This window comes from Ranitomeya imitator, chromosome 1, assembly GCF_032444005.1.
Source record: "Ranitomeya imitator isolate aRanImi1 chromosome 1, aRanImi1.pri, whole genome shotgun sequence".
NCBI classification, from domain to species: Eukaryota; Metazoa; Chordata; class Amphibia; order Anura; family Dendrobatidae; genus Ranitomeya; species Ranitomeya imitator.
The window spans coordinates 201,029,076-201,053,695 of NC_091282.1; the positions used below are offsets into that span (position 1 = coordinate 201,029,076).

Here is a 24,620-nt window from a genome sequence, read left to right on the forward strand (position 1 = left end):
CCTCATGAAAAACTCGCCACACGCAAAACTTGCACACGTGGAAAAATTGCCACAAGCACAAAAGTTGCAACACATGCAAAAGTTGCCTCACACAAAACTTGCACATACTCAAAATGCACCACACATAAAACTCGCCACGTTCAAAACTCGCCATGCGCAAAACTTGCTGCACACAACTTGCTACACTAACCTGTCACATGCAACTCGACAGAAAAAGTTGCTTCACGCATGTCGCCACACAAAACTCATCTCACAAAAGTCGCTACATGCATGTCGCCACACGCAACTGAACACACACAACTTGACACATGAAACTCGCCCTAAAACACACACAAGTCTGGTATTATCCTTCAAAAATAAAAATCTGATTAATAAGCAGACAAACTGCAAGATCAACAAATGTACCATATAGGAAATACGGCAGCTGTCAGTCACATGACCTGTCTATTATGTGTATGTGTGAGCTAATATATACTGCCAGGGGGGAGGGCTTCCTGTTGGCTGGGGATTTATCAGGCTGCCAATTTAGCTTACAAATACTGAGGTAAAAATACTGACCAAATAACGCGTGAACGCGGTCTAATACAGGAGGGGATGACATGCAGGTACATACTATATACAGGGGAGATGACACACAGGTATATACTATATACTGGAGCAGATGACACAGAGGTATATACTATATACAGGAGGAGATGACACAGGTATATACTATATACAGGAGGAGATGACATACAGGTATATACTGTATAAAAGAGATGACATACAGGTATATACTATATACAGGGGAGATGACACACAGGTATATACTATGTACAGGAGGAGATGACAATAAGGTATATACTATATAAAAGAAGAGATGTCACATATGTATATAAAGGAGGAGATGACATACAGCATGTATATACAGGGGAGATGACATACAGGTATATACTATATATAGGAGGAGATGACATACAGGTATATACTATATACAGGACCAGAAACACATGGGCTACTTGCACACCGAACAAGTCCGTAGGAACCCGTTCACACCACCAAAAAACTTGAAGACACAAAAGAGCACAGTGAGGTCAAAAATACTGTTGTAAAAAAAATCACAGTAATAAGCAAGTGCTTGTCAAAAGATGGAAAAAAAACAGGGTATTTAGTTGATACGTTTTTTTGCAAAAAAATGTATACTAAGCTGCTCCACCAATCGTCAAGGTATACCCTTATAGAGCAGTCCTATCTAATGTATATAATCCCTATCTGATGTATTTAAAACCTGATCATCTGTATAGTACCTGTATAAGCATGGTTCAGAGAAGGAATATCCATGTGGACGTGCAGGATGGAACAGCTTAAATGCAAATGACCCAACAGAGGAGGAGATGACACACGTATATACTATATACATGAGGAGATGACACACAGGTATATACTATATATTGGAGGAGATGACATACAGGTATATACTATATACAGGAGGAGATGACACACAGGTATATACTATATACAGGAGGAGATGACACATAGGTATATAGAGGAGGAGATGACATACAGCAGGTATATACTATATACAGGTTAGATGACACACTGGTATATACTATATACAGGGGAGATGACATACAGGTATATACTATATACAGGGGAGATGACATACAGGTATATACTATATACAGGAGATGACATACAGGTATATACTAAATACAGAAGAGATGACATACAGGTATATGCTATGTACAGGAGGAGATAACACATAGGTATATACAATATACAGGAGGAGATGACATACAGCAGGTATATACTATTTACAGGGGAGATGACATGCAGGTATATACTATATACAGGAGATGACATACAGGTATATACTATATATAAGGGAGATGACAAACATGTATATACTGAGGGGAAAATGAGAGTTGTGAGGTGAAAATGAGAGGAGTGAGGTGAAAAGGTATGAGTGCAAAATGAGAGGAGTGAGAGAAAATAGTGGAGTGATCGGAAAATTACAGATGTGAGGTCGAAATGATAAGTGTTAGGAGGGAATGAGAGGCGTGAGGGGGAAAATAAGAGGTGTGAGGGGGAAAATGAGAGAAGTGAGGTACTATAACTAACCACAGATATTTACTATGCCCAGGCAACGCCGGGCTCTTCAGCTAGTTAAAGAATAAAAACGGAGTTTCACTCGGCTCGGCAGCCGTTATTCCATGATCTGACGAGTTTACCATGCACAAACTGGGGAAAGGTCTTTTTTAAGCCCTGTAACATGCTGCACATGTTAAGGTTCGACACTGCCGTATACTGGTCATTTAGGGCAACAATATTTTGGTATAGAAAACGTCACAATATTATGGCTATGTGGTTAAACAAAGGGGACACAGAAAAGGAGGTCTCTGCCTTTTTATACCTCTCCAACCTGACGCCTTGGTCAATTTCCCAATAGCCTAGCAGCATTGCGTATTGAAGAAACGCTGGGTGTCCTCAGCCTACAGCTGGTCATTCACTTAAGATTTGTCACCTGATTTTTACCTCCTCTATAAGGTGCCTTGAGCAGTCCACTAACATCTGGGATGGAGTAGGAGGGAGAACAAGCTGGTTACAGTTCAATATGCTTGAACCTTTGTTCTGCCGACATAAAGCACTGCCAGATGTGTCCGGATGAATCTGAGAAATCGTGTGCTACACTGGTTATAATGGTGGCATTTTATAGGTTTCCTACAGATACTTATGTCTGATCTGTTTGCTGTGGAGCGAGGCTGAAGTGTCCGTCAGCAGCTTGTTCTTCTTTCCGCGTTGAAATAAATATTCACGATGTGTTCAAGTTTAAATTCATTGTTGCTGACTTCTTATTGGCTCTTCTGTCTGTAGAAAGCAGAAAATGATCTGCATTCGTCTAGGTTTGGACAAACATCCGTAGTCGATTCCTCTGTACTTTTGATTTTGGCATTTATCTATTGTAGACTGTGTACATTTATGTTTTTTTTAGGCCAACCGAAACTGTGTTGCAATTGCTTCTAGCCATGACATCCAGGAGCTTGATGTGTCTGCAATCTTGGCCACCCAGATTTTTTCTTGGATTGATGATGACTTTGAAATGGAAAATAAAGGGTATATGTTTGTTTTTATGATTCTAGTATTTGACGACTTCCATAATTACCTGTACTTATCTATATGTATAAATATGATCGTGGTGGTTTTCGTTTGTACTGGTTCTTTACTGATGACTCTAGTTGTGTCCCATGATGTGTTTTTACAGACCTGACGATTTTCTAGTTGTACACACTCGGGATGATCTTTCCGCAGTTCAAGGCTCCACTCCTTACACCCACAGCAATCCAGGAACACCTATAAATATGCCCTGGCTTGGAGGAGTTCAGACAGGAAGAGGTGCATCAGTGGTATGTATTATTGGGGGAGTGGGGACTATGTAGACGGGCACCCCAGTGTTTTCCATGCTAAGTGTCCAAAATACTATAGGTGCATAAGTACAATAATACCTTTAATTGACATTACTTGCCATAAAAATATGTAAATCCAACATGGTCACTCAGCTGCTGTGTAACTCAGCAAAAGTAATTCAACAATGACTGGGACCTGTAAAAACAAAAAAAAAACAGCGTTACTCTCCTACCAGCACCCACCTGGGTCCAGTGCAGGCTGCTCCTTGGTCTATGCTGACACAGGATTAGGAGAAGTCTCCGTTCCACCAGGTCTGTGAATGGCTGCAGCGGACATGTGACTTTATCGGTGCATAATCAGAAAAGCATTTGATGACTTGTTTCTCAAGTCAACAGACCATTATAGGTCCTGCTGCTGGTAGAACGGAGATGTCTCCTTTTCCCATGTTGTCATAGACCGCGGAGCAACCTGCGCAGGATCCAGGTGGCTGCCGGTATGTGAGTGACACTTTGTGGGGTGTTTTGTTTTGTTTTTTTGGGGTTTTTTTTTACAACCCCAAGCTTTTGGGGAAATTTTCTTTTTGCCTGGGCAGTCCCTTGAAGGTTCCTGGTGCAAATACTGAATGTGTTCAAAAGCCCGAGAATACTAAGCATAAAGTGTATTATATTCCCTTTTCTTTTGTAAATAAAATGTAGCACACTGCATTGTTCTGTACAAACAGACACCGTAAAATCCACTGTGTAGATACATGTATATACACGTGGTGGTGGTCAGTGGTTGACATGCCACAGTTTGTCACTTCTGTTCTGACAGAAGCAAAAGACAATATTTGAGCAGAGCCGAACATAAAATATTGTAACCTATTAGTAATTTGAAAATGCATGTAATATTTTCTACTTATAAATGATTTTATTGTTTTATGTAAATTATGCACAAGGAAAGTCAATTTTTATTTTTATTTTACAGATGATAAAAAAGCAAATTAAAGATGTCCGAAGAATGGCATCACATCCAACCCTGCCTTACTGTGAGTTGCTGAAAAAATCCTGAGTGGATTTTCTTTCTTTTATTTTATCTTTCTATTGTGACTGGAAGGAAAATCTAGCCGATCACAACAATATAGCAGCATCTTGCTCTCTTATTTTCCTTCCTGGCTATTCTTGATGCGTTTTTGTCTAGTTTAAAAAGCAGTCTGCAACTTTAGCCATGTTTCCGCTGAAATATTTTATGAGATTATTTGGGGTTAGATTGGTTCACACAGAACTTTTACTCCTGAACAATGCTTTATTGTTTAATCTGACCAGCTTTATTATCTTGTACACAGCAAACACAAGAGTCAACACCTCAGGGTACTCAGTTACTGTGACTTCTTGAGAAAGTCCACGTGACTCCTTAGCTACAGTTGTGCTCAAAAACTTACATACCCCTGCAGAATTTTTGCTTTCTTTGTCTTTTACACAATATAAATGATTTTTCTCCACTCGTGGTTAGTGGTTGGGTGAAGCCATTTATTGTCAAACTACTGTGTTTTCTCTTTTTAAATCATAATGACAAACCAAAACCTCCAAATGACCCCGATCAAAAGTTTACATACCACATTTCTTAGTACTGTGTATTGCCCCCTCTAACATCAATGACAGCTTGAAGTCTTTTGTGGTAGTTATGTATGAGGATCTTTATTTTCTCAGTTGGTAAAGCTGCCCACCCTTGTTGTCAAAAAGCCTCCAGTTCCTGTAAATTCCTGGGCTGTCTAGCATGAACTGCACGCTTGAGATCACCCCAGAGTGGCTAAATGATATTGAGGTCAGGAGACTGAAATGGCCACTCCAGAACCTTCATTTTGTTCTGCTGTAGCCAAAGACGGGTCGACTTGGCCTTGTGTTTTGGACCGTTGTCATGTTGGAACATCCAAGTGCATCCCATGTGCTGTTCCCAGGCTGATGAGTGCAAATTTGCCTCCAGTATTTGCTGATAACGTGCTGCATTCATCTTTCCTTCAACTTTAACCAAATTTCCTGTGCCTCTGTAGCTCACACATCCCCAAAACATCAGCGATCCACCTCCATGCTTTACAGTAGGAATTCTGTTCCTTTCATCATAGGCCTTGTTGTTCTCTCCAAATGTAATCTTTATGGTTGTGGCCAAAAAGTTCAATTTTGGTCTCATCACTTCAAATTACCTTGTTCCTGAAGTTTTGAGGCTTGTCTCTGTGCTGTTTTGCGTGTTGTAGGAGAAATACTTTGTGGCATTTGTGCAGTAATGGCTTTCTTCTGGCCATTCGACTATGCAGCCCATTTTTCTTCAAGTGTCTCCTTATTGTGCATTTTGAAACCACTACACTGCTAATTTTCAGAGTGCCCTGTATTTCAGCTGATGTTATTTGTTGGTTTTTCTTTCCCGAACAATTTTCCTGGCAGCCGTGGGCAACATTTTTGTTGATCTACCTGACCGTGGTTTTGTTTTTACAGAACCCCTGATTTTCCATTTGTTAATTACAGTTTGAACACTGCTGACTGGCATTATCAATTCCTTGAATATCTTTTTGTATCCCTTTCCTGTTTTATACAGCTCAACTACCTTTTCCCGTAGAAAATTATTTTGCTTTACCCATTACTTACAATCCAGAATTGTCAGTGGCTGGTTCAAAGATGCAAGAGTCTGTCTGGATCCCAGAAACTCACTCGGCTTTTATACACACACTGATTACAGGCAAACAGGTCACAGGTCAGGATGTTACCTTTAGTAGCCATTCAAACCCATTTGTGTGAACTTCTGTGCATGTTATCAGTCTAAAATCACCAGGGCATGTAAACTTTTGATCATGGTCATTTGGATGTTTTGGGTCGTCATTATAAATTTAAAAAGAGAAAACACAGTAATCTGACAATAAATGGCTTCACCCAACCACTAACCATGAGTGGAGAAAAAGTTTTGGTGTTATCATTCATATTCTCTGAAAAAAAGGCCTAGAAAGCAAAAATTCTGCCGGTGTATGCAAACTTTTGAGCTCAACTGTATCTGACCCTGTCTGCACCAACCGCAGATTCTATACAGGGAATTACAAATGCGTGAAGGTACCTTCACACTAAGCGACGCTGCAGCGATACCGACAACGATGTCGATCGCTGCAGCGTCGCTGGAGAGCTGTCACACAGACAGTTCTCCAGCGACCAACGATGCCGGTAACCAGGGTAAACATCGGGTTACTAAGCGCAGGGCCGCGCTTAGTAACCTGATGTTTACCCTGGTTACCAGCGTAAAAGTAAAAAAAAAAAACACTACATACTTACCTTCCGCTGACTGTCCCTGGCGTTCTGCTTCTCTGCGCTGTGTAAGCACAGCGGCCGGAAAGCAGAGCGGTGACGTCACCGCTGTGCTTTCCGGCTGGCCGGCGCTCACAGCCAGTGCAGAGAAGCAGAGCGCCGGGGACAGACAGCGTAGGTAAGTATGTAGTGTTTGTTTTTTTAACTTTTACGCTGGTAACCAGGGTAAACATCGGGTTACTAAGCACGGCCCTGCGCTTAGTAACCCGATGTTTACCCTGGTTACCAGTGAAGACATCGCTGATTTGGCGTCACACACGCCGATTCAGCGATGTCTGCAGGGAGTCCAGCGACGAAATAAAGTGCTGGACTTTCTGCAGCGACCAACGACATCACAGCAGGATCCTGATCGCTGCTGCGTGTCAAACTGAACGATATCGCTAGCAAGGACGCTGCAACGTCACAGATCGCTAGCGGTATCGTTCAGTGTGAAGGTACCTTTACACTGAAGGGAGAGATAGTGACAGGTAACACTACCAACGTATCTGCCATAATATCAAATTCCAGACACAGAGATAATAGTTTACTTAAAACTCTGTAAAATATTTTTGGTGGAAACCAAGCTTTCCTAAATGCCTTTAATCTCACGTAGCTTTCCTGAGTGATAGTGCTATTATATTGCCAACACCCACTGCTAACAGCAGCAACCAAAGCTTGCTTCAGTCACTGATGTTTAATCCCTTAACTACTGCTGTCCAAGATTGACAGCGGCATTTATCTGGTATGATCAGCATGGCCGTCTGATCCCAACTCCTCCCACTCCCTGCAACATGATTGCTGAGTGCCATTTGGTTGCATTTGGGGATCTACTTAAGCCCCCTATAATCCCATCTTTGCACTCCTATTAAAGCACCACTCCAGCATTTTTTTACTTCACTGCTTGAGTGGTATCACCAGTGTAAGTTCCCTGCCCCTAATAATATACTTACCAGCCACCGTTGTCATCTGATTTTGGCGGTGCTACGGTCATTTTCTGCTGTGTCCTGCGAGGTCACTGAAGTGTTTTCTTGGTGATGCGGAAGTCACTACTCATTGTAAGACCATTAGAGCCAGAACGAGACTCTCATACACTGTATTGAGCACTAGTCACCGTTACCTCGAACTTCTGGTCAGTGAAGAAGATTCAATCACAACATGGCGGTACACTACTGGAACGACACGTGAAGGAGCAGAAAACCGCAACTGGTAAGTATATTACTAGAGGCAGGAAACATGAATTATCAATATCATTCCAAAAGCAAGAAAAAAGCGAATGTCACTGAGTAGCGCACTTTACTTACTATTATCGCAGAGTAGACGCAGAATCACAGACACAATACAGTGGTTGAATCAAGCTGTTGAAGGTGCTTGCTGGAAAGCCACATGAAGAAATCCCAAAATGAAGAAAAATAGCAGCAACACTCCAAATGTTGGTGAAAAAAATCCTTAGTCCTTTATTTTACAAAGAATTGCATGGACAAGGTTCTGCGGGCAAGGACAAGTGCAGATTATGCAGAAAAGAGAAATTGGACGACGGCCGTTTCACGTTATTCACGCTTCCATCTGGACCCGTGGAGACGTGAATAACGTGAAACGGCCACCGTCCTGTTTCTCTTTTCTGCATAATCTGCACTTGTCCTAGCCCGCACAACCTTGTCCATGCAATTCTTTGTAAAATAAAGGACTAAGGATTTTTTTCACCAACATTTGGAGTGTTGCTGCTATTTTTCTTCATTTTGGGACCCCATCTATTTATGTAACAATTTCCTATCATTTGTATGTTGATGTAGATCTCACTGGTGCTCAAGATGGCAGCGTAAGAATGTTTGAATGGGGTCACGCTCAACAAATAACTTGCTTCAGGACAGGAGGAAATTCCAGAATAACTCGCATAAAGTTTAACCACCAAGGGAACAAGGTAATACTTCTTTTGTGTGACATAAAAATCTAGTTGATAGATGGGGTCCCAAAATGCAAACTCGGCTTCAGGAAAATGGCCGTCGAGATCGCCATCTGCGCACGCGCGGCATCCCGCGGTCATTTTCCTGAAGCCCCGGGAAGCCGAGAAGAACCATCTGCGCACGCGCGGCCTCACAAAGATGGCTGCGCCCACCGATAAACGGCTGAATAGCACAGATCGCGCTATTTTCCTTGAAGCTGCGCCGTGGATTCGCCACTTGGACATGCGCATACCACTACGCCACCAACGGAGATCTGGGGGAGAAACAGCGCTGTCACCACGCCCATATAACCTGACCAGCGTGAGTGACAACCCAAAACGGCGACTTTACAAAGGTATTTTGGCAGCATAGGTGGGGAATAAATGCTCCAAAATACACTAATGTAAAGCACAGCTCTGCCCCTATTTAACGCTATTTTTAGCTCTTCTTGAAAAAACGGGGTGACAGGTTCCCTTTAATATGTAATTTTTTTTGCATTGTGTTCTTGCTAGTGATGAGCGAATATACTCGTTACTCGAGATTTCCCGAGCACACTCGGTTGTCCTCCGAGTATTTTTTAGTTCTCGGAGATTTAGTTTTCATCGCTGCAGCTGAATGATTTACATCTGTTAACCAACATAAGTACATGTGGGGATCCCCTAGTAACCAGGCAACCCCCACATGTAGTTTTGCTGGCTAATAGATGTAAATCATTCAGAACTAAAAAATACTCGGAGGACACTCGAGCGTGCTCGGAAAATCTCGAGTAATGAGTATATTCGCTCATCACTAGTTCTTACCACTTTTCTCTGGACTTGTCCATTTTTTATTCCTGCACCTCTCAATCCTGAGATATGGTCCTCACCTTTCTGTCTGTAAATCTGGTTTATTAGCCAATTGGTGAGATATGCAAACAAACATCAACAAAGAAAAATTGAGGACCACTCCCACTTAACTTAACCTCTTAGTGACGGAACAAAATTTTTTAAATCTGACCAGTGTCATTTTATGTGATAATAGCTCTGGAATGCTTCAACAAATCCCATTGATCTTGAGATTGTTTTTTCGTGACATGTTGTACTTTATGATAATGATAAATTTAGGTTGATATGTTTTGTGTTTATTTATAAAAAATATCAGAAATTTGCGAAAAATGTTAAAAAATTAGCAATTTTCAAACTTTGATTATCCCTTTAATCCAGATAGTCACCCCACAGCAAAACATTAATAAATAACATTTCCCACATGTCTGCTTTACATCAGCACCATTTGTAAAATGTTATTTTATTTTGTTAGCATTTTAGGAGGTTTAAAAATGTAGCAGTCATTTTTCCTTTTTTCAAGGAAATTTTCAAAAAAAATTTTTTTTATGGACCTATCCAGGTTTGAAGTGACTTTATGGTTCCTATATATTGGGAACCCCTCCAAAAGTGATAACCATTTTAAAAACAGCACCCCCGACATACTGAAAACTGCAATTACGTAGTTTATTAACCCTTCAGGCTATTTTCAGGAATTAATGCAAAGTGGCATGACAGAGATGAAAATGTGTATTTTTTTAATACCTAAATGCCGCTAACTTCTGAACAGGTTGCAACAGCCGTCAGGCTCTAAGGTCTATTTGGTCATGAATTGCCATCGCAAACATCAGGACTACACTAATCATGATCTGAGGGAACCAATTGGGATAGAGAGGAAGCCCCCACACTCTCTTAACCATTTATATGATGCAGTCACTATTGACAGCAGCATCTAAGGGGTTAAACAGATTTGGGAGGTGCAAACATTGATCATGGCTGATGCAGCAAGTTGTCAGCTATAGTGTACAGCCGACAGCTGCTGGATTGTCAGCTGTATGGGTAGGCTATTCTCTTATATATCAGGTCAGTTAACCCCTTTCTGCCAGCTGACGGAATAGTACGTCAGCTGGCGGATCCCCTGCTTTGAGGTGGGCTCCGGCGGTGAGCCCACCTCAAAGCCGCGACATGTCAGCTGTTTTGTACAGCTGACATGTGCGCGCAATGAGCGCGAGCGGAATGCCGCCGTCAAGCGCTGACAGCGGCATCTAACTAGCGCTCCCGCTCGCACCACTGACCCCCGTCACATGATCGGGGGTCAGCAGTGCATTGCCATAACAACCAGAGGTCTCCTTGAGACCTCTATGGTTGTTGATGGCCGATTGCTTTGAGCGCCACCCTGTGGTCGGCGTTCAAAGCAACCCTGCATTTCTGCTACATAGAGGTGATCTGTGCATCACCTCTATGTAGCAGAGGCGATCGAGTTGTGCATGCTTCTAGCCTCCTATGGAGGCTATTGAAGCATGCCAAAATTAAAAAAAAAAAAAAAAAAAAAAAAAAGTGATTAAAAATATAAAAAAAAATAAAAAATATATTAAAGTTCAAATCACCCCCCTTTCGCCCCAATCAAAATAAAACAATTTAAAAAAATCAAACATACACATATTTGGTATCGCCGCGTTCAGAATCGCCCGATCCTATCAATAAAAACAAAGGATTAACCTGACCGCTAAATGGCATAGCCAGAAAAAAAATCAAAACGCCAAAATTACGTTTTTTGGTCGCCGTGACATTGCATTAAAATGCAATAACGGGCGATCAAAAGAACGTATCTGCACCAAAATGGTATCATTAAAAACGCCAGCTCGTCCCGCAAAAAATAAGCCCTTACCTGACCCCAGATCACGAAAATTGGAGACGCTACGGGTATCGAAAAATCGCGCAATTTTTTTTTTTATTTTTTTTAAGCAAACTTTGGAATTTTTTTCACCACTTAGATAAAAAAATAACCTAGTCATGTTATGTGTCTATGAACTCGTAATGACCTGGAGAATCATAATGGCAGGTTAGTTTTAGCATTTGGTGAACCTAGCCAAACAAAAAACAAGTGTGAGATTGCACTTTTTTTGCAATTTCATCACACTTGGAATTTTTTTCCCGTTTTCTGTTACATGGCATGGTAAAACTAATGATGTCGTTCAAAAGAACAACTCGTCCTGCAAAAAATAAGCCCTCACATGGCCATATTGACGGAAAAATAAAAAAGTTATGGCTCTGGGAAGGAGGGGAGCAAAAAACGAAAATGAAAAAGCGGAAAAAGCTAAGGGGGTGAAGGGGTTTAAAAGACGTATTGGGGTCATTAAGGGGTTAAAAGTCCTGTCTTGCATACAGGGAAGAATGGGCAATATCTCAAGAAGTGAGTGGCATGGGAACAAAAAATAAACCTGTAATCCTCAAGAAAATAGTATTTACACCATATTTACAGCAAGTGACAGGCTCTCCTTATCCAGACTTGAACTACACTTCACTCTGATCTGACATTCTAAAACATCAGTGCAGAGTGAGAGAGAGAGATTGCCTGAATGGAATAATTGGTTAAATTAAAGGAATAGAAATTCTTCCAGGCATGCTCAGTTTCAAAAAACGGAATCCATCGATGGACAGCGACAGATCCTGCGCCCATAGGCTTCCATTATAGCCAACGACGGACGGCACAGGATCCGTCGCTGTCCGACTTTTCGACGTACACAAAAAACGTTATGTCCGTTGTCTCCGGTCGACAGACAAAGACTTTACGATAGATCTGTCAAATGACAGACGAAACGGAAGGCCATCCGTCACAATCCGTCGCTAACACAAGTCTATTCGAAAAAAGCGGATCAAGCAGCAACATTTGCTGGATCCGTTTCTTTCTAAAAAAGACGGATTGTGACTGATTCTAAAAAACTGATGTGTGAAAGAGGCCTAATCCGTTTTCGGTAGATCATGCAGTTTTTGGGGCCGGGGATTCGTCGACTTTCAGATACAGGCTCACTCCCCATGGAGAAGACAGAGATGGGTTATTAACATATCTACCTTCTCGACAACTATATAAACATCACTGTACAAGGCCTGTGTATACAGATTGGGAAGGACTGAGGGTATGTGCACACGTCAAGATTTCTTGCAGAAATTTTCCTGACAAAAACCGTACATTTCTGCGTTTTTGGTGCGTTTTTTTGTACGTTTTTTCCCAAATGCATAGAATAGCGGGAAAAACACAGAAAATCCGCAAAATAATGAACATGCTGCTTTTTTTACCGCGATGCGTTTTTTTCACGGAAAAAAAGCATCATGTGCACAAAACATGCAGAATGCATTCTAAATGATAGGATGCATAATGTATGCGTTTTTAATGAGATTTTATAGCATTTTTACTGCGAAAAAAACGGGAAAAAACCTGAACGTGTGCACATAGCCTGAGAGTGCTACTTCCCACAGGCCTAGTAACATAGTTATTAATTAATGTGGAAGGAAGACTTTAAGTCCATCTATTTCAACCCATAGCCTAACCTAACATGCCCTAACGTGTTGATCCAGTGATGATGTGATCGCTGGATGAAGGTAATAAACCAGAGCTGCTGGATCCTAGGGAGCCCTGCAAGCTCTGCTATTTATAGCCCTGCAATCATTGAAAAAATGTTCCATTTGTAAAAATAATTTCTTTGTAAAGGGGAACACAGCTTAAAATGTTTTTTACTGTTTTTTTTTTTTGTGGTCATTAAAGAATATGAAAAATAGACACAATTTCCTATTTTCTTTACATTTTCCCCAATAACAGCAAAAAAATAAAGTGAATAGAAAAATGATACAAAGCCCAATGTGTCATGAAAAAATTAGGCAAACGTTATTTGAATATCCAAACAAAATGTTAAAGCTATATAAAGTGCATGTGCTGCAAAATCCAAAAATGTCTGTTCGCCTTAGAGACGCCGCCTTTTTTTTTCTTGCATTTTGGTTTTTCGCTCCTCTTCTTCCCAGAGCCATAACTTTTTTTATTTTTCCGTCAATATGGCCGTGTGAGGGCTTGTTTTTTTGCGAGACAAGTTGTACTTTTGAACGACACCATGTTGTGTACTAGAAAATGGGAAAAAATTCCAAGTGCTGTCAAATTGCAAAAAAAGTGCAAACCCACAACTGTTTTTTTGTTTGGCTTTTTTGCTAGGTTCACTAAATGCTAAAACTGACCTGCTTTTATGATTCTCCAGGTCATTACGAGTTCGTAGACACCAAACATGTCTATGTAAGTGGTGAAAAAAAATTCCAAACTTTTTGCGTGCCAAGCTGACGTTTTTAATGATACCACTTTTGATCGCCCGTTATTGCATTTTAATGCAATGTCGCTGCGACAAAAAAAACTGAATTCTGGCGTTTTGAATTTTTTTATGCTACGCTGTTTAGCGATCAGGTTAATCCTTTTTTTTTTATTGATAGATCAAGCGATTCTGAACACGGCGATACCAAATATATGTATGTTTGATTTTTTTATTGTTTTGTTTTGAATGGGGTGAAAGGGGGGTGATTTAAACTTTTATATATATATATATTTTTTTTTCATATTTTTTAAAAGATTTTGTTCTTACTTTTGTCATGCTTCAATAGCCTCCATGGGAGGCTTAGAAGCTGGCACAACTTGATCGGCTCTGCTACATAGAAGCCATGCTTAGATCGCTCCTATGTAGATGAATTACAGCATTGTTATGAGAGCAGACCACAGGGTGGCATGTAGTTAATTTTTGTCCGGGCAGCTTTTGAATGGCAGCTATAATTTCTTCTAGATGGTGGCCCGATTCTAACGCATCAGGTATTCTAGAATATGCATGTCCACGTAGTATATTGCCCAGCCACGTAGTATATTGCCCAGCCACGTAGTATATTGCCCAGTCACGTAGTATATGGCCCAGCCACGTAGTATATTGCCCAGCCACGTAGTATATGGCCCAGCCACGTAGTATATGGCCCAGTCACGTAGTATATGGCCCAGCCACGTAGTATATTGCCCATTGACGTAGTATATTGCCCAGCCACGTAGTATATGGCCCAGCCACGTAGTATATGGCCCAGTCACGTAGTATATTGCCCAGCCACGTAGTATATGGCCCAGTCACGTAGTATATTGCCCAGTCACGTAGTATATTGCCCAGCCACGTAGTATATGGCCCAGCCACGTAGTATATGGCCCAGTCACGTAGTATATTGCCCAGTCACGTACTATATTGCCCAGCCACGTAGTATATGGCCCAGTCACGTAGTATATGGCCCAGCCACGTAGTATATTGCCCAGCACATAGTATATTGCCCAGTCACGTAGTATATGGCCCAGCCACGTAGTATATGGCCCAGCCACGTAGTATATGGCCCAGCCACGTAGTATATTGCCCAGCCACGTAGTATATTGCCCAGCCACGTAGTATATTGCCCAGTCACGTAGTATGTTGCCCAGCACAGAGTCACGTAGTATGGAGACTTAAAAAAACAAAAAAAAAAAACATATACTCACCTATAGCCCGTTGAAGTCCTGCTATACTTACCATCCGCTGCCTTTCTTGCTCCTCTCCACGCTCCCGGGACCGCTCCATTGCAAGCGGCAGCTTGCGGTCCCAGGGCTGGTGTGAGCACAGGACCTATGATGACGTCGCGGTCACATGACCGTGACGTCACAGCAGGTCCTTGTCCCACACCAGCCCTGGGACCGCAAGCTGCCGCTTGCAATGGAGCGGTCCCGGGAGCGTGGAGAGGAGCAAGAAAGGCGGCGGAGGGTGAGTATAGCAGGTTTTTTGTTTTTTTTAATTATTTTTAACATGACATATTTTTCCTATTGATGCAGCATAGGCAGCATCAATAGTAAATAGTTGGGGACACACAGGGTTAATAGCAGCGGTAACGGAGTGCGTTACACCGCGGGCTGTTACCGCTGCCATTAACCCTGTGTGAGTGGAGGGAATTACGGAGCGGGCGCCGGGCAGTGAGTGCAGGGGAGTAGGGGAGGGACTAATCGGACTGTGACCGTCGCTGATTGGTCGCGGCAGCCATGACAGACAGCTGCCGAGACCAATCAGCGAACGAATAACCGTGACAGAAGGACAGACAGACAGACAGAAGTACCCCTTAGACAATTATGTACAGTATATAAATATTTTAAGACACAAAAGAGAATGGTAAAACCAAAAACACTCAGTTTGAAAAAATGTTTGCAGTAATCCGCAAGTGCTAGTAAAAGATGTAAATAACAGGGTATTTGGTTGATACGTTTTTTGCAAAAAATGTATACTAAGCTGCTCTACCAATCTTCACGGTATACCCTTATCAGAGCAGTCCTAACTAATGTATGCAATCCCTATCTGATGTATTTAAAAACCTGATCATCTGTATATTACCTGTGTGAACAGGGTTCAGAGAGGAAAAATCCATGTGTGCATACAGGGCAGAACAGCTTTTGTGCAGCTAGCCCAAGAGGAGTGGTGGAACTCCCCAGTCTTGTAGACACAAGAGAACAATTATGGAAACAGGAACACATGGGCTACTTGCACAGTGAACAAGTCTGTATGATCATGTTCACACACCACCAAGAAACCTGAAGACACAAAAGAGAATGGTAAAACCAAAAACACTCAGTTTGAAAAAATGTTTGCAGTAATCCGCAAGTGCTAGTAAAAGATGTAAATAACAGGGTATTTGGTTGATACGTTTTTTGCAAAAAATGTATACTAAGCTGCTCTACTTGCGGATTACTGCAAACATTTTTTCAAACTGAGTGTTTTTGGTTTTACCATTCTCTTTTGTGTCTTCAGGTTTCTTGGTGGTGTGTGAACATGATCATACAGACTTGTTCACTGTGCAAGTAGCCCATGTGTTCCTGTTTCCATATAAATATTTTAGCTGTAACTCTTTGCCTGTGGTAATTACATAGTTACTGCACATTATATTTTTTTCATTACATTATTGATGCATATATTATATTTTTTCTTTAGGATACATTAGTTATACCCCCTCTACTGGGCGCTCTGCTGCTACTATTACTACTTCTCTGCATTTACTGCTTGTTTTATCCTTCATTTAATAAAAATTTACAATTTTATTATTGTTTGAAGTGCCATTTTCTTTTTTTTTGTTTTGGACCCCATTTGTATTAATTTACTTATGTATATATACAGAACTCATTTGTGACTTCTTAGCACATAGACATGAAGTCAAAGCAGCACTACGGCATTTTGGTTATTTTTTTTTCAGCGCTGGAGTGGTGCTTCTATTGAAAGGTCCCAGCCCCCTGTCTTCTACTCTGCCTCTGTGGTCAGAAGCTATGTTACGAGCTCTCAGTACAAGTCTATGAGAGAAACAAGAAGGATCTTATAGACTTGTATTTCGTTGTGACCTCTGTCCTACTCCATGAAACACTGCAGCGATTCAGCAGTTCAGAAACTACAGGAGACCGACGGGAGCAGTGGTGATAAAAGGTGAAGATGGAGACAGGTGAGTATGAGAGTAAGGGGAGGAGACTAGGGTTGAGCGAAACGGATCGTTCATTTTCAAAAGTCGCCGACTTTTGGCAAAGTCGGGTTTCATGAAACCCGACCCGATCCCTGTGTGGGGTAGGCCATGCGGTACGCGACTTTCGCGCCAAAGTCGCGTTTCGTATGACGCGCTTGGCGCCATTTTTTTCAGCCAATGAAGGGGCGTGGGCAGAGTGATGACATAGGCGTCCACGCCCCTAAGACCTATCGCCATGTTGTCGCTTGTGCGCTGTAGCGATTTGCAATGTGTAACACCAGCTTTTCAGTTCAGGGACGGAGGAGAGAGAGAGAGAGAAAAAAAAAAAAAAAAATTAAATTCCCATTGGCTTTGCATTGGGTTTCGTGTTTCGGTCGATGCTCGAATTTTCGCCATAATCGGCCGATTTCACTCGACTCGACTTTTGAGATAGTCGGGTTTCGCGAAACCCGGCTCGACCCTAAAAAAAGTCAAGGTCGCTCAACCCTAGAGGAGACCTTAGATTAGAAGCACCACTCCGGCGCTGCAATAGGAAACAAAACTCTGGAGTGGCGCTTTACACACTTGGCACAACTCCTCAACCTATTGCAATGATAACTCACGGTTATCAGCATTACCGCCATGTACAAGCTTTGCAATCTACAAGAGTGATATGACTATTTTGGCTATGCTAAATCTGCAGCTATCAATATATGTGTCAAATTTATTATTTTAATTTTTTTTTACAGTTTGGAATTGTTGATGCTGATGGATTTATCAGTCTGTATCAGACCAACTGGAAATACAGTGCAACTACTGGGGGTCCGGCCAAGCCATACTTGGTAACTTGTTTTTTTCCTCATTGCTCATAGTCTGCATATATAATGCAGCACTCTATATAGATTATCAGCACCCAAATCCTTCTTCATCCACCAGATGTTTTAAGAGTTTAGGGCCCCCATACCCAGGCTCAGACTTGACCACCAGGGAACAATTCATTCATTTACCAAACTACCAGTTTATTATTATATAGAAGCAGGGGTAAATATGTGGATGAGGGTAATGTAATATTTGCATAAAGCTGAACATTGGCCCCCCAAAATAAATAATACTGGTGGGCCTTTGGCAGCCCCATCCGATACTGAACGTGCACATCAGACGGCGGTTGCCTGAGCAATCTTTACCTTGACAGCTATCTTCCCCAACTGCTCCACACATGGGAACGCCCGTCTCGCCCGGATGCTCTTCTGCTCTCTATGAAAGACATTTGTCAGACTCCTCTGCAGCAGATTATTTCCTGGAGAACAAAAGAATCGTCCGTGCTACAGTGCAATGGATATCCATCAGGCCAGATCCTGCCCTTCCCCATTATCTGTCAGTCGAGGGGCCCCAATATGCATTAGAATGGAGGCCGATCCTGCCAATATTGGCAGATTTGGCTGAATTTAGTCTGTGTACACAGGTCTGTAAGAGGCAACTGAAGTACCTGTGAAAAAAACACAGCAAATGTGAAATGGACATACAAGCTCTATGCTGAATGTAGACTAGTAACCAAAGGCTTTTTTCTCTTTCTGTATTTTTCTATAAACCTCATGCAAGCTATTTTTTCTCTTTTTGTTTGTATAGACATGGCAATGTCATAACAAAACCGCCAATGATTTTGTTTTCATAAGTTCATCTTCTCTGATAGCAACAGCCGGGCAGTCAAGTGATAACAGGTAATTGGAAACTATTTTCATACATGTATGTGTTTGGTATTTTTTAAGCCACTCCGGATTTACTCTTAAGGAATCCTGTTTTCTTTTTAAAAATACAGCGTCGTATTTCCACTAAGACACTGTCTTCTTTTATTGAAATGAAGGGAAGCCTTCAATGCAGTATTTGTCTTGTAGAAATGAGTTTGTTGCTTCCTTCTTGTTTACAGATTACCTTAACATTTTCTGATAGATGGGAAGACAAAAAAAAGTCTGCATTTACAGTTATGCATGTTTGGCGGTAATGACTGTTCTGTGTAGCGTAGCTAAAGCCCTGGTAAGGCTGGAATCACACATGCAATAAATACGGCCGATTCTCACATGTTAATACCCGGCATTGCTGCCGACATGTATTGCTATGCTGCCGCACGCTCCGCTCCTGAGTGACGGCGGCAGTGCCGGGTATTAACATGCAAGACTCGGCCGTATTTCTCGCATGTGTAATCCCGGCCTACTACTCCCTACTTTTGGCTGCCAGAGGTGGAGTTGCAGTTTCATGTTACTTCTGTAAAGATTACAGGACAGAAAGTTTTCATTAATGAAACTTCATTCTTGGCAATCTAAATCCCTAAACTGAAGTCCTTTATAACTTATTGTATATATTTTTTATTAATTTATTGTTAAGATACGTTACCGCATATCAGATACAGAGTGGGTTTAAAATCTGTGTATTACAATTGTATTTTAGGCTTAAAGAAATTGCAGTCACATTCTGCACTGAAAATCTGCAGCGTGAACGTGTCACTTTATGCTGTAGCTATTGCTGCATATTTTACTCTTTGCAATGAAATGGACAGAAAATAAGCATATTTCTCCTTCGCCTCATTGGGGGACACAGACCGTGGGTGTATGCTGCTGCCACTAGGAGGCTGACACTAAGTGGTACAAAGAAAGTTAGCTCCTCCGCTGCAGTATACACCCTCCTGCTGGCTCTCAGCTAACCAGTTCTTGCTTAGTGTCCGTAGGAGGCACACGGACGTGTCTGCTATTCACACCCAAAACTCTTTTTATTTTATTTTTTACATTTTTACATTGTTTTGATTTTATCTTTTACAATGGACGAAGGGGCGAGAGATCCTTTCAAGGCGCCGATCTCCCCGAACCATCAACAGGCGAGCATGGAGAGTGTCGCCTCTCCGTATCCGGGCGTCGTGGGATGCCACACCTGAGCTGATATTTAGGGGCGACGGGTCCCTTCAAGGGCACCGATCTCCCCACACCTTCAACAGACGAGCACATGGAGTGTCCCCTCCACGTATCCTCTTCCGTAGCCAGGCCTATAGCCGTACATTCAGCCCTGTCCCATCCTAGGCGATTAACCCTTTGGATGTACAGAGGCCCTCCTCGTGGCGTCCGAGCAGCCCCCACTGCACCACCACTGTTAAAGCGGATCGTACAAGGAGGCAGACGGTCCCTCTCCACCTCCCTACTAAAGGGTTGGTGGATTGAGGGTTTTTACCCCTTATCCCTGCATCGTCCAAACCAGCAGCAGCACAGGAGGACCTGCAGCAAGCTGCCTTAGGCTTCTTTCACACTTGCGTCGTCGTGGAAAACGAGTGTGACGCATCCAGTGTAATGACGGATGCATCGTTTGTGCTGTTGCCACAATTTCAATGGAGAAACTGCCGGGAATAGTCCGGGGACGAGAGAGAAAGAGATTGATTCTTCCAGGCATGCTCAGAGGGGAAAAACGTGATAAGTCACTGGATTCCTGAGTGTGACGGTCAGTGACAGATCTTGCGTCCATAGGCTTCCATTATGGCCGACGACGGGCAGCACAGGGCAGTTACTCTGAACGTTTTCTCCGCACGACGGAACGTTATTTTCCGATGGATCCAATGCACGACAGATGAATCCGTCGCTAGTACACGTCTATGGGAAAATGCAGTGAGTGCCGGGGCTGGAGGGCTCCTTTCAGGCGGTCTGGGGCGGCGCTGGTTAGGGGGGACCCATTTTGGCGGCGGGGCTTGCATTCGGCCCCTTCCTGCATCAGCACCGCAAATTTAGTCCCCAGCTTCGGCCCTGTAATAGGCCGCAACCCCTATCTCCGCTCATGCGATGATGCAATGTGGAGCCCCCGCCCACCAGTCCTGGTGCTTCTCGCACAGCACGAGAAGCGCCTCTGAGATCTCGGGGGCCATCTTTCTCCCCCCAAACCGCCTCAGGACACACTAGCTGATATCAGGACCGGCAACAAGTGTTCTCAGTGCAGGGGCCACGCAGTTGGAGAGATGCAGGAGGAACGGGGACACAGGCCTGGGTAAGGGAGCGCTGCATAATAAATCCTCCTCCCTGCTGTAACCCCTTCTTTTCTCAGCAGTATCCTTTCTCTGCAACCCCTAATATTATAGGGCCACATAGAAGGATACATCATGTCCCAGCCTAAGGCATAATAATAATCTTTATTTTTATATAGCGCTAACATATTCCGCAGCGCTTTACAGTTTTTGCACACATTATCATCACTGTCCCCATTGGGGCTCACAATCTAAATTCCCTATCAGTATGTCTTTGGAATGTGGGAGGAAACCGGAGTACCCGGAAGAAACCCACGCAAACACGGAGACAACATACAAACTCTTTGCAGATGTTGTCTTTGGTGGGGTGTGAACCCAGGACCCCAGCGCTGCAAGGCTGCTGTGCTAACCACTGCGCCACCGTGCTGCCCCTGTCCAAAAAGTCTAACAAGACTATGGCTATATTCTTTACTTCATGCTTCTCCTGCCAATCTGCGTTTCCTGAAGCTAAGAGTTCACCGCTCTGCAATGCCTGTGACCCAAACTGCTCTCAGGAGCCCTCTGCCACCACCGAGCCCAGTGTACCTAGTCCCCATGAGTGGGCTTCGTCAGTGTCTCAATCCATGGCTTCGCTGGCCAAAGCGATTGAATTCCTCCGTGATCCTTCGGGGGACCGGAGCGTTTGCAGGACTGATGCAGTCAAATCCTCCCCAAGCTGGGAGCAGTCTGTTAGCAGGGTCCGAAAGCACTCCAGAAGCTGTCAGGCACCTAGAAAACAGATCCATAGCACATCTCCTGAGCAGACACGTGCCTTGTCGCCTCACAGCTCTGTTTCTCTCTCTCTCTCTCCAGAGTTCAGTAGCGAACGCGAATCTGACTGCAAATCTGATGGTTCCTTAGATCGGGATTGCCAGACTTTCAGAAGACAGTGGATTTGCTTATTGAGGCAGTCAACCAGGCTTTAAAGGTTGAGAAAGATTCCCGCTCTGCACCGGATCAGACCTTGTCGTTTAAGAGAACTAAATGCTCTCATAAGGCATTGGCTCTTCATCCGGAATTTAGTGCCATAGTTATTAAGCATAGAGAACGCCCGGACAGGACAAAGGCCTCATGAAGCCAAGTATCCTTTTCTCCTTACCCTCATTGGGGGACACAGACCATGGGTGTTTGCTGCTGCCACCAGGAGGCTGACATGAAGTATTACTAAGAAATTTAGCTCCCCCCTGCAGTATACACTTTCATGCTGGCTCCCAGAGAACCAGTTCTTGCTTAGTGTCCCTAGGAGGTATACGGACAGGTCTGCTATTCAGACCCAAAACTCTTTATTATTTTACTTTTCAATTTTGAAAAGTAGACCCCCCCCCCTCAGTATCCCGCCTAGCATCCAAAGCTCTCCTGTGTGTGTCGGATGGCTCATCCATCAGAAATCCCACGGACTGCTTTTGAGGCCTCGGCCCTCTATCCATCCTTTGCTGCAACATGGGAAGCTAAGGATATGGTTTTCTGGTCAGAGACCTAGCTAATTCACTTCGGAATAGTAACCTTCCTCCAGAGGTGGCGCATCTTGCCAACCAAATTTCCTGGGCAGGCGATTACCTGGTACATGCATCTTTGGATGCGGCCAGTTGTGCGGCTTAGTCAGCAGCCAATGCCATCTCTATCAGAAGGTCATTATGGCTCAGAGAGTGGAAGGCAGACTCTGCTTCAAAAAAGTCTCTCACCTCCCTTCCTTATCAAATCGGTCGCTTATGTGGAGAAAAGCTGGATCAGATCATTTCGGATACTACGGGAGGAAAAAGTAAATTCCTTCCCCAATAGAGACTCGGGCGTCCCTTTCGGAGATGGCAACAAATCCATTTCCGTTTCATTCGCTCCACTCCAAGCTGGGCCACTACCGCTACTTCGTCCGGTTCAGGACATTCTCCACGAAGAGATGGAGGAACTCAGGACTTGTACAGGCCTAACCAGCATTGGAAGTCCCGACCCAAATAGTTGAGGCCTAAAGATTGAGTTGAGGTCCTAGAGATTTTCCTCACACTGACGATCAGCACTATCCGGTCCACACCGGCAGGGTAGGCGGCCGCCTACTTCTCTTATCAGGTCTGGCTTTCTGTCGTCTCCGTCAAGTGGGTCAGAGATATGGTGTCGTCCGGATACAAAATTGACTTTGCTACGCTTTCCCCTTCACGTTCCTCCCTCTTCTGAGGCAAGGGCAAAAGCGTTCTCCCGGGCCAAAGATGCACTGCGTCACAATGGCGTAATTGTCCTGGTCCCAGAATGCAAAAGGTTTCAGGGTTTCTATTCAACCCTTTTCGTCTGTGCACACATTCAGGATTTCTTGCAGAAATTTCCTGAGCAAAACAGGACATTTTCTGCAAAAAATCTGCATGCTTTTTTTCGCTTTTTTTCTGCGTTTTTGACACTTTTTTTTGCGGATTTCCCAATGCAATGATATAGTGGGAAATTTGCAAAAAATCCACAAAATTAATGAACATACGAGGGGCGATCCAAAAGTAATGATAATCGGTTATTTCTATTGCACACAAAATTTAAAATAAAATGTTTTCTTCTCTCTTAGGTACCCACTAGTCCAGGAAAAAAAAATTACTTAAATAGACCACGATTCCTGGGAGCTACATTCATTTGAATATGAACTGCCGAGGAGTGAACATCAAAATGGAAAAAACGAGCTCAGAGCTGTCATCAAATACCTCTGCTTGAAAAAAATGACTACCAAAGACATACACAGCGACTTGGTGGAAACATTGGGGGACTCTTCTCCTCCATATTCCACAGTTGCACGCTGGGCCAAGGAATTTAAGCTGGGAAGAACATCGACGGAAAATAACCATCGTGAAGGACGCCCATCCACGTCCCTCAATGAAGAAAACGTGAAAAAAGTTGAAGAAGTTGTATTGGCAGATCGAAGAGAGGGTCAAGATCAATAATTTTTTTCGAAGGGAATTCTAAGTTTAGAAAAGAGATGGACTAAATGTATAGACTTGTTAGGAGACTATGTAGAAAAATAAATTTATTTTTTGACTATATTCATTGTGTTTAGTATTGATTATCATTACTTTTGGATCGCCCCTCGTACTGCGTTTTTTACCGCGATGCGTTTTTTCCACGGAAAAAAACGCATCATGTGCACAAAAATGGCGGAATGCATTCTAAATGATGGGATGCATAATGTATGCAATTTTTATGCATTTTTATAGCGTTTTTATAGCGAAAAAATGCAAAAAAAAAAAAACTCGAAAAATAAGCAACGTGTGCACACAGCCTAAAACTTTGTCAAGGTCCGTCATTTCCGCATGGAATCTCTACTTTATCACTTCCCTGGAAGAAGGGGAATTTTTGGCCTCAATCGACATTCGAGACGCTTACTTGCACATTCCAATCTTTCCCACTCACCAGAGATGCCTGCGCTTTGCCATTCACGAACAGCACTTCAATTCACGGCCCTGTCCTTCGGCCTTGCTACTGCCCCCAGAGTGTTCAGAAAGGTCATGGCGGCTGTCATGTCCATCCTGCACTCTAGGGACGTGATCGTTCTGCCCCTTCTGGATGACCTGTTGATCAAAGGTCTGTCCTTCCGACTTCGCGGAGTCCGTTCGCATTACTTGTGATACCCTTTCTCGCCTGGGCTGGTTGATAAACTTAAGCAAAATCTCTCCGGTCCCAGCCCACCAGATCTCAT

General features: G+C 43.1%; 1 protein-coding gene across 1 annotated transcript in view; it reads left to right on the forward strand.

Annotated features, from left to right (window-relative positions):
- The window catches only part of DMXL1 (Dmx like 1), a 230,094-nt gene that overhangs the window by 188,435 nt on the left and 17,039 nt on the right, over window positions 1-24,620 (forward strand). The window contains exons 35-40 of the mRNA XM_069753398.1: window positions 2,972-3,093; window positions 3,242-3,383; window positions 4,351-4,411; window positions 8,477-8,604; window positions 17,679-17,771; window positions 18,556-18,647. Of these exons, the coding sequence (XP_069609499.1) occupies window positions 2,972-3,093; window positions 3,242-3,383; window positions 4,351-4,411; window positions 8,477-8,604; window positions 17,679-17,771; window positions 18,556-18,647 (638 nt within the window). The remainder of the gene's footprint in view (window positions 1-2,971; window positions 3,094-3,241; window positions 3,384-4,350; window positions 4,412-8,476; window positions 8,605-17,678; window positions 17,772-18,555; window positions 18,648-24,620) is intronic.